This window comes from Poecile atricapillus, chromosome 29 (genome assembly GCF_030490865.1).
Source record: "Poecile atricapillus isolate bPoeAtr1 chromosome 29, bPoeAtr1.hap1, whole genome shotgun sequence".
Lineage (NCBI taxonomy): Eukaryota > Metazoa > Chordata > Aves > Passeriformes > Paridae > Poecile > Poecile atricapillus.
Genome location: NC_081277.1, coordinates 1,709,909 through 1,720,453, shown reverse-complemented (window position 1 = coordinate 1,720,453; position 10,545 = coordinate 1,709,909). Strand labels below are relative to the sequence as shown.

Sequence of the window (10,545 nt, the reverse complement as noted above, 5' to 3'; positions counted from 1 at the left end):
GGCACTGCCAACCCGGCTCTGCTTCCCACCAGCCCCACTTTGTCCTCACTGCTGGGAAAAAGAGGGGGAAACCCCAGGACAGGCCCTGAGCGGGGTCTGAGGTTTGGGCACTGAGCTGGGCTCAGCTTTGGGCACTGAGCTGGGCTCAGCTTTGGGCACTGAGCTGGGCTCAGCTTTGGGCACTGTGCTGGGCTCAGGTTTGGGCACTGAGCTGGGCTCAGGTTTGGGCATTGAGCTGGGCTCAGCTTTGGGCACTGTGCTGGGCTCAGCTTTGGGCACTGAGCTGGGCTCAGCTTTGGGCACTGAGCTGGGCTCAGGTTTGGGCATTGAGCTGGGATCAGGTTTGGGCACTGAGCTGGGCTCAGGTTTGGGCACTGAGCTGGGCTCAGGTTTGGGCAGTGAGCTGGGCTCAGGTTTGGGCACTGAGCTGGGCTCAGGTTTGGGCACTGAGCTGGGCTCAGGTTTGGGCACTGAGCTGGGCTCAGGTTTGGGCACTGAGCTGGGCTCAGGTTTGGGCACTGAGCTGGGTTCAGGTTTTATCCCTGGACTGAGAATCTCGGGGCACTGGGGTCCATCTGAGCCCCGGGCACTCAGGTGCTGCTGTGTCCCCAGTCCTGGGACAGAGCCCAGCCTGAGCTGTCCCAGGACAGAGCCCAGCCTGAGCTGTCCCAGGACAGAGCCCAGCCTGAGCTGTCCTAGGACAGAGCCCAGCCTGAGCTGTCCCAGGACAGAGCCCAGCCTGAGCAGACCCAGGACAGAGCCCAGCCTGAGCCCAGCTGTGACAGAGCCCAGCCTGAGCAGTCCTGGGATAGAGCCCAGCCTGAGCAGTCCTGGGACAGAGCCCAGCCTGAGCAGTCCTGGGACAGAGCCCAGCCTGAGCAGACCCAGGACAGAGCCCAGCCTGAGCAGACCCAGGACAGAGCCCAGCCTGAGCAGACCCAGGACAGAGCCCAGCCTGAGCAGTCCCAGGACAGAGCCCAGCCTGAGCAGTCCCAGGACAGAGCCCAGCCTGAGCAGACCCAGGACAGAGCCCAGCCTGAGCAGTCCTGGGACAGAGCCCAGCCTGAGCCCAGCTGTGACAGAGCCCAGCCTGAGCAGACCCAGGACAGAGCCTGAGTGCTCCCCACGCTCACGAGGTGTGGCCAGGCTCTTCCTTAGCACTGCCTTTATTTTCACAGGGTGACACGAGGCACGGAGAACACCCAAACACCACGACAGGAGCTGGCCTGAGCCCACACACCAGGCCCGACATCACCAGAAACACACGGGACACACGACAGGGGACACACAGAGCTGCAGTGTCCTGGCAGGGAGGGACACCCATGCCAGGGGGGGACAACAAAGCCTTGAAGGCTCCCTGGAGGCCACAGGGTGCCGGGTGCCGGGGCCGGGTCCCCCCAGAGGCGCCTTGGAGCGAGCAGGCTGGGAAGGAGGACATGGCCAGGCCAACCTGGCTGGCAGAGCTGCGGGTGGAGGGCCTGGGCTGCACCCCCTGAGCTGGGGGGGCTGCGGGAGAGCCATGGGCAGAGCCCGAGCGGGGCGGGCAGAGCCCCCACGGTGCCCACGGCCCCCTCAGGAGCTCCTCTTGAGCCGCAGGGCGTTGTCCAGGGCCACCAGCTGGCGCAGGAAGCCGCGGTTGGGGATGATCCCGCGGTGGTCCTTGACCGTCTTTATGGCTTCGACCAGGGGCATGTGGTGGCGGATCATGAGGTAGGCGAGGACCAGGGTGGCCGATCTGCTGACCCCGACGGCACAGTGCACGAGGATCCTCCCTGTGGGCACAGCGGCTGCGTCACAGCAGAGCCGGGAAAATCCCAATGGAAACCCTGGGAGAAGCCAGCCGTGCCCTGGAGCCGTGCTCAGGTGGGCAGCACCTGGCAGGGCGTGAGGGGCTGTGAGGCACCGAGGTCTCCCTGCTGGCAAAGGTGTCAGAGTGTCCTGGGAGCCCAAAATGGATAGAACAAGCCCAGAGGCAGCTCAGGGCACAGGCTGGGGCTGTGACCCGAGGGGACAGTGCTGTCATCCAGCCTGTTCCCTCTGGGGAGGGGGTGAGGCCATCAGGAGACACCATTGGGGTGATCCCATGAGGGGACACCATTGAGGTCATCCCATGAGGAGACACCATTGGGGTGATCCTGTGGAGGGGGCACCATTGGGGTGATCCCATGAGGGGACACCATTGGGGTGATGCCATCAGGAGACACCATTGGGGTGATCCCATGAGGGGACACCATTGGGGTGATCCTGTGGAGGGGACACCATTGGGGTGATCCCATCAGGGGACACCATTGGGGTGATGTCATGAGGACACCATTGGGGTGATCCCATCAGGAGACACCATCGGGGTGATCCCATCAGGAGACACCATTGGGGTGATCCTGTGGAGGGGACACCATTGGGGTGATCCCATCAGGGGACACCATTGAGGTCACACCATCGGGGTGATCCCATCAGGGGACACCATTGGGGTAATCCCATCAGGGGACACCATTGGGGTGATCCTGTGGAGGGGACACCACTGGGGTGATCCCATGAGGAGACACCATTGGGGTGATGCCATCAGGGGACACCACCGGGGTGATCCCATCAGTGGACACCATTGGGGTGATCCCATGAGGAGACACCATCGGGGTGATGCCATCAGGGGACACCATCGGGGTGATCCCATGAGGGGACACAATCAAGGTGATGCCATCAGGGGACACCATCGGGGTGATCCCATGAGGACACACCCTCCCAGCCTCCAAACACCTTCGTTTCCCAGGATCCTTCACAACAGCCACCACCAGGCCACCCCCAGCTCCCCCCACGCCTCGTCCCTCTCCTGTCCCAGACCCTTGCCCAGGGACCTTCGTTGAGGGCCTGGTGGATGAAGTCAGCGGCGGGGTAGAAGTAGGGGCTCATGTCGAAGGAGGGGGAGTCGTGGGCCTCGATGCCCAGGTAGCGGATGCCGGTGCCCTCGTAGTACTCGGCGCCGCCGCGCCAGCGGCAGTGCGAGGCGTTCAGCACGTGGGTGATGCGCAGCTGCAGCAGCTCCCGCCGGTTGGACGCGATATCTCTGCAGGGACAACGGGCACAGCACGGAGGGGACACCTCAGACCACTGGAAGTGTCCCAGCACGCTGGAAACGCTGTCCTGGACAAACGTTTCTGGCTGAGAGAGCTGGATGTAAAAGCCTGGCGGATTTTTGAGGTTCTTGGGTTTTAAGGTGATCTCAGAGCTCGTGGACAACCTACCTGTGCCCACCCCAGCCTGGCAGAGCTGGGACCTCCCTGCTCACCTTCCTTCTTTGTCCCTGTGCTCCACACCCATCACATCCTGCTCTGCCTCACCTTCCCCATGGAATCACAGGATTACGGAATCACAGGATCACAGAATCACTGAATCACACAATCACTGAATTGCTAAATTGCTGAATCACAGAATCACAGAATCACACAATCACACAATCACACAATCACACAATCACAGAAACAGTGAAACACAGAATCACAGAATCACAGAATTACAGAATCACAGAATCACAGGATCACAGGATCACTGAATCACACAATCACTGAATTGCTGAATCACAGAATCACAGAATCACTGAATCACACAATCACTGAATTGCTGAATCGCTGAATCACAGAATCACAGAATCACACAATCACACAATCACAGGATCACAGAATCAGGGAAACACAGAATCACAGAATCACAGAATCACACAATCACACAATTACTGAATCACAGAATCATACAATCACACAATCATACAATCACAGAAACAGTGAAACACAGAATCACTGAATGACACAATCACTGAATTGCTGAATCGCTGAATCACAGAATCACAGAATCACAGAATCACACAATTACTGAATCACTGAATCACAGAACCACAAAATCACTGAATCACACAATCACTGAATTGCTGAATTGCTGAATCACACAATCACACAATCACACAATCACACAATCAGTGAATCACACAATCACAGGATCACAGGATCACAAGAGACCTTCAAGATCATCGAGTCCAACCCAGCCCTAACGCCTCAACCAAACCACAGAGCCAGGTGCCACATCCAATCTCTTTTTAAACACATCCAGGGATGGTGACTCCACCACCTCCCCGGGCAGACACCCCAGTACTTTTATCATTCTTTCAATAAAAATCTTTCTCCTAACATCCAACCTAAATTTCCTTGGTGCAGCTTGCGGCCGTGTCCTCCCGTTCTGTCAGTGCTGCCTGGAGAAAGAGCCCGAGCCCAGCTGCCCACAGGCTCCTTCCAGGGAGCTGTGGAGAGTGACCAGCTCCAGCCTCCCCATCCCAGACGTCCCCACTGCCCCGGAGTTGTCCCCTGTCCCCATCCCTGGCCACACTCACTGGTCTCCCAGGTAGAGGCCTGGCCACACCTCGTCGGCGTGGTTGCAGGCCGTTTTCCCGGTGTACAGCAGCCGCTCCAGCTCGAAGACGCTGAGGATGGGGTGGCTCCCGCGCTCATCCCGCGGGGCCCGGCTCGGGGACCTGCTGCTGTTCCTGTAGAACCTGGACAGGAAAGCCATGGGAGCTGCCCAGACCCACAAGGCATGCCTGTGGGGGCGGGGAGGCCGGACAGGGGCCTGGGGGTCACTTCTGCTGCTGCTGCCACCCACGGTCCTGTCGGGAAGCAGTGGAGAAGATGTCAGGAGAAACGGCTCCTCACCCAGAGTGGGGCTGAGCAGGGGAGGGAGTGGGGCTGGGGAAGGGCTGGAGCCCCAGGATGGGCTGAGGGAGCTGGGAAAGGGCTCAGCCTGGAGAAAAGGGGGATCAGGGGGAATTTCTGGCTCTGCACAACTCCCTGACAGGAGGGGACAGCCGGGGGGATTTGGGATCTTATCCCAGGGAACAGGGACAGGAGGAGAGGGAACGGCCTCAGGCTGGGCAGGGGAGGCTCAGGGTGGACATCAGCAGGAATTTCCCCATGGAAACGGCGGTCAGGAATCACCAAGGGCGTTTGGAGTCACCAAGGAAACAACTGGAGGTGGCACTCAGTGCCCGGGGCTGGGGACATGGGGCACAGGTTGGACTCGATGGTCCTGGAGGGCTTCTCCAGCCTCAGGGATTTGGGGGTTCTGTGGTGCTGCAATCCAGGACCTCTCACTCGGTCCCTGCTGTACAAACACCGGCCCAGAGCAGCCGGGTCCCGCCCTGCCGGTGTCAGGAGCATTCCCCACGTCCCTTCCAAGAAGGAAAAGCGCTGGGGAGGAGTTCCTGCTGCCAGGCTGGGGAGGCAGCCAGAACCCCGAGCCCCCACGGGCTCTCGCTCCAGCCTTTGGGCTGAGGCCACCTTGGCAGGAGATGCCCAGGACCACCTCCTGCCGCTCTGCTGCCAGGGGACGGTGCCAGCTCGGGGCTGGCGCTGCCAAGCTGTGCTGGGAGCAGGAGAGGCGGCCAGCTCCGGGCACGGCACCAGGCCGGCCAGGAAAAGCCCCCGAACAGGTGGAGGATTCCATATGGCACCAGGCAGCCTGGCCAGGGCCCAGCCTCCTCCAGAGCGGCACAAAACCCTGCGGGGAGGGTGGGGCAGGATTCACCCGCTGTGGGCACGGTCCTGCAGCTGCTCTGGAGCATCCAGGGCTGCTCTGGGCTGGGAAGGGTTAACTGCAGGGCATGAGAAGGCTCCTTTTACCCAGCAGCTCCTCCAGGGCACAGATCACATCTGCAAGGACGCTCGCCCGGGCAGTTCCTGCTGTCAGATGTGGTCAGAGAGAGCTTTTTGTGCTCCCTCAGGAGGAGAAATTCTCCTCCTCACCTCCTGCTGCTGCCTGGGAGCCTCCCCTGTGCCCGGCTGGGGCTGTCCCTGTCCCTGTCCCTGTCCCTGTCCCTGTCCCTGTCCCTGTCCCTGTCCCTGTCCCTGTCCCTGTCCCTGTCCCTGTCCCTGTCCCTGTCTGTCCCCGGTGCCATTCCCAAGGCTCCGGCCAGCGGAGCAGGGGGAAGGAGCCTCCAGAGCCTCCGGCCATTTCTTGGCAAGGCAGAGGAGAACACTGCGAGGGCAGGGGGAGCTCGGAGGGAACCCAGGGGGACACAGAGGGGTCCCCCTGTCCCTTCCCGGAGCCACAGGGGCAGCTCAGCCCCTGCCCGGGTGTCACCCCCAGCACAGCTCAGCCCCTGCCCCGGTGTCACCCCCGGCACAGCTCAGCCCCTGCCCGGGTGTCACCCCCAGCACAGCTCAGCCCCTGCCCAGGTGTCACCCCCAGCACAGCTCAGTCCCTGCCCGGGTGTCACCCCCGGCACAGCTCAGCCCCTGCCCGGGTGTCACCTCCAGCCCCCAGCACAGCTCAGCCCCTGCCCGGGTGTCACCTCCAGCCCCCAGCACAGCTCAGCCCCTGCCCAGGTGTCACCTCCAGCCCCCAGCACAGCTCAGCCCCTGCCCAGGTGTCACCACCCCCAGCACAGCTCAGCCCCTGCCCAGGTGTCACCACCCCCAGCACAGCTCAGCCCCTGCCCGGGTGTCACCCCCAGCACAGCTCAGCCCCTGCCCAGGTGTCACCCCCAGCACAGCTCAGCCCCTGCCCGGGTGTCACCCCCGGCACAGCTCAGCCCCTGCCCGGGGTCCCAGCCCGACTCATCCTCCCTGCTCCCATCCAACCCGGGCTCCTCCAGGCTGGGAATTCGGGCCTGGGAAAGGCTCCGGCCAGGGCCGAGTGCCTGGAGGCCTGGGTGACCTTGGCTGCAGCACAGCCACGAGTCCCCAGCGCTGGGGCACGGCAGCTGAGAGCGGCTGGATCACCGAGAGGGCTGGAACAGCGAGATTCCAGCCTCTCCTGTGGCCACAGCTGGCTGGAAAAGCAGCCGTCCCCAGCCAGGCCGGGCTGCAGCCGCTCCAGCCCCCCGAGGGCTCGGGGGAGAGGCTCTGCCCCGCAGCCGGAGCCGGGAACAGCCCCTGGAGCGCTCCTGGAACCTCCCGGGCACCGCTCTGGGGGCAGATCCGGGGCTCGCTCGAGGCTGCCCCGGGCCCTGTGCCCTGCTGGGAGGGAGGGGAGGGTCCTGGGGATGTGGGGATGGTCCCTGAGGAGGGTCCTGGGGATGTGGGGATGGTCCTGGGGATGGTCCCTGAGGAGGGTCCTGGGGATGTGGGGATGGTCCTGGGGATGTGGGGAGAGGTGCGGGATGCAGGAACCATCCCGGGGGAAGTAGGGACGATCCCAGGGATACAGGGACGATCCCGGGGGATGCAAGGACAATCCCATGGGGTACAGGGACGATCCCGGGGGATGCAGGGACGATCCCATGGGATACAGGGACGATCCCGGGGGATACAGGAACCATCCCGGGGGATGCAGGGACGATCCCGGGGGATACAGGGACGATCCCGGGGGATTCAGGAACCATGCCGGGGGATACAGGGACGATCCCGGGGGATGCAAGGACAATCCCGTGGGATACAGGGACGATCCCGGGGGAAGCAGGGACGATCCCGGGGGAAGCAGGGACGATCCCGGGGGATACAGGGACGATCCCGGGGGATGCAAGGACAATCCCATGGGATACAGGGACGATCCAGGGGGATGCAGGAAGGAGCCGAGCCGAGGCCCCGTGGCTCAGGGACACCCCGGGACCCGCGGGGAGGGTTCTGGCACCCCCGAGCGTACCTTGGCGAGGGCCGGGAGCCGGGGCACGAAGGCAGCGGGATCAGCTCCAGTCGGCCATGTCTCGCTGCTGCCGCCGCCGCCGGAGAGAGGCTGATGAAGGAACATCTATTTTAAGGCATGACATGGCCAGAGGCAGCGTTGTTTATGCCAGGCTGTGCGCGGAGGGGACCGAGGGACACGCGCGGGCACCACGGAGCAGCGACAGCGACAACAACAACGTCCCCAAAGCCTCGGGCAGCCCCGCTGTCCTTCCTCCGCCTCCCGCCCGCAGGGAGAGGAGGAGAAGCTGCCGAGGTGGTGCTGAGGACATGGTTGCCCTCCCCGGGGATCTGCAGCCGTCTCCAAGCGATGATTTTTTGTTTATTTCTTTTTTATTTCCAGCTGTTCTCATCCCCCGTTTGTACATCCAGGGCTCGGTGAGATTTTCTCCTTTTGCAAAGAAAAGAAACCTTGGGTTTGTGTGGGGATATCGAATCAGAGAATGGTTTGGGAAGGATTCTCCTTAAAGACCTTTAAGATCACCTCGTTCCGTGGTTCCATGGTCCCATCCTGAATTAAGACAATTTACAAATTCCTGTCAAAGTCAGGGAATATTTTTATTTTTATTTTTTTTTGCCCAAGGGGGAAAAAAATTAACAACAACAACAACAAAAAAAAGGGAACTGACGATTGAAGCTTTTTCTTTTTTGTTGTTTTGACAGCTTTTAAACGCCACCATTCATTTCACAAGTGCTGCAATGTTTCAGTTAAACATTTTCCAGGCAGAATATGCTCCCTTTCCCTTTGAAGCGCTGCCTTCCCAGCGAAAAGTTTGACTCAGATCAGAAAGTGGGAGTGTGGTGGGAAAAACAACCCGAGGAAGAATGGAAATGAGCTGTTCCAGGCTGAAGCACACTCCGAGGTTTATGGCGTGCCCTCCCCCACTCCTGCTTGATTGAAACCCAGGAATTTCTCCTGCTGTTTTGCGACTGAAGCTGTGTTTGTCCCGGGATATAATCCCGGGATTATCCCAGGATTAAACAGGGATGATGTTTATTTCTCTGTCCTCACTCAGCCCATGGGATTTTGCAGCTCTGGGATGTTCCAGCTTGGGAAAAACCTCTCTTGAACCCTGGAAAACCGGGTTGATTATCATTACATGCAGAAAAATTGGGTTTTCGCTTCTGCCTGGCCACACTCCTCCAAAAATCCAGGCAGTGAGAGGAAGTTCCCGAGCTCTGTCAGACACTTCCATGTCAGCAGCAGCAGCCCTTTCCCTCCCCTGTCCCAGGGAATCGCATTCCCAGCAGGGTGGGAAATGTTCCTCAACAGAAATGCCTACAAACCCAAAAGGTTAAATCTGAATTAAAAACAACAACAACCAAAAAAACCCCCAAACCAGAGCTACACTGAAGAAGTGAGGTGGATCAATGTTTTGGCAGAGCTTTGCCCGCAGGGAACTCGCCGGCCATTTCAGGGTAGGATTTGTGGTTGTTGTGGTTTTGTTCTGATAATAATGCTGGGATTGCTTTGTGGAGCAGCCAGACGTCCCAAACAAAGCTGGGAGAGCTCCTGGGATTATGAAATTCCAGCTGCATCAGGAAAACCATCTCGGGTTTCTCTGTTTGCAGGCACAAGGCAGAGCTCTGGCCCTGTTTTCCCGTTTTTCCACACGGAGCAGCTCCTGGAGCCGCTGCCCCTGGAGCCTGGAGCTGGGCCAGGCTCAGGCTGGCCTTGGTGTCACTGTCACCTCCTCCTCGCTCTGCTCCCGGCCCTGAGGGGCCTGGGGGGGAAAATCCAGCTGGGAATGAATCCCGAGGCACAGGGGAGGGTTTAAAGGCCAGCCCAGAGCTCTGGCTCCTCCTGGCAGCGTTTCCTTGGAAGGTGTTCCCTCTGGGGAGCCTCCAGCTGCAGGGCAGGTCACAGAAATGTCCTGTCACCTCCTGTCAGCCCCTGTCCCTGTCCTGTCCCTGTCCTGTCACCCCCTGTCCCTGTCCTGTCACCTCCTATCCCTGTCCTGTCCCTGTCCTGTCACCTCCTGTCCCTGTCTTGTCACCTCCTGTCCCTGTCCTGTCACCTCCTGTCAGCCCCTGTCCCTGTCCAGCCCCTGTCCCTGTCCTGTCACCTCCTGTCCCTGTCCTGTCCCTGTCCTGTCACCTCCTGTCCTTGTCCTGTCACCCCCTGTCCCTGCCTTGTCACCTCCTGTCCCTGTCCTGTCCCTGCCCTGTCCCCTCCTATCCCTGTCCTGTCCCTGTCCCTGTCACCTCCTGTCCCTGTCCTGTCACCCCCTGTCCCTGTCCTGTCCCTGTCCTGTCACCCCCTGTCCCTGTCCTGTCACCCCCTGTCCCTGCCCTGTCACCCCCTGTCCCTGTCACCTCCTGTCCCTGTCCTGTCACCCCCTGTCCTGTCCTGTCCCTGCCCTGTCACCCCCTGTCCCTGTCCTGTCACCCCCCGTCCCTGTCCTGTCACCCCCTGTCCCTGCCAGCTGTGCCACCCCTGGTGTGAGAGGCACCCTCTGCTCCGTGGCACATCCAGAGGATTTGGGAGCAGGGGCAGAGCAGAGATCTGGGAACTGCAGGAGCTGCCTGGGATGGGATGGGATGGGATGGGATGGGATGGGATCCATGGGATGGGATGGGATGGGATCCATGGGATGGGATGGGATGGGATCCATGGGATGGGATCCATGAGATGGGATGGGATGGGATGGGATTTGGGATGGGATGGGATGGGATGGGATGGGATTTGGGATGGGATGGGATGGAAGCGCAGCTGGAAAAGTTCACAGATGCAGCCACTGGAGGCTGCTCTGGTTATACATAAATCACCTCTGAGCTCAGCCAGACTGGAACACTCGGCCCGAGGAGGGGAAGGGCTGGGAGCTCCAGAGCCCTTTCCTGGCTTTAAACTCAAAATTAACTTTTAATTTTAATACCCAAATACCCA

At 60.5% G+C, this 10,545-nt stretch overlaps 1 protein-coding gene across 1 annotated transcript; it reads right to left on the bottom strand.

Annotated features, from left to right (window-relative positions):
- Positions 1–1,150: 1,150 nt before the first annotated feature.
- Positions 1,151–7,772, bottom strand: DUSP26 (dual specificity phosphatase 26). Its single transcript, XM_058859398.1, has 4 exons — positions 7,621–7,772; positions 4,373–4,645; positions 2,850–3,058; positions 1,151–1,772 (listed from the first exon to the last, which is right to left on the bottom strand). Exons 2-4 carry the CDS (start codon positions 4,549–4,551, stop codon positions 1,573–1,575), a joined length of 588 nt encoding a protein of 195 aa, XP_058715381.1. The 5' UTR covers positions 4,552–4,645; positions 7,621–7,772; the 3' UTR covers positions 1,151–1,572.
- Positions 7,773–10,545: the final 2,773 nt, after the last annotated feature.

What these genes read in the sequence shown, in the direction of transcription:
- DUSP26 (XM_058859398.1), bottom strand. Translation starts at nt 4,551, where the DNA reads ATGGCTTTCCTGTCCAGGTTCTACAGGAACAGCAGCAGGTCCCCGAGC. An exon ending in GGCCTCTACCTGGGAGACCA is followed by an intron (nt 3,059 to 4,372) that starts GTGAGTGTGGCC and finishes TTGTCCCTGCAG; the next exon opens with AGATATCGCGTCCAACCGGC. An exon ending in CCACCAGGCCCTCAACGAAG is followed by an intron (nt 1,773 to 2,849) that starts GTCCCTGGGCAA and finishes CTGTGCCCACAG; the next exon opens with GGAGGATCCTCGTGCACTGT.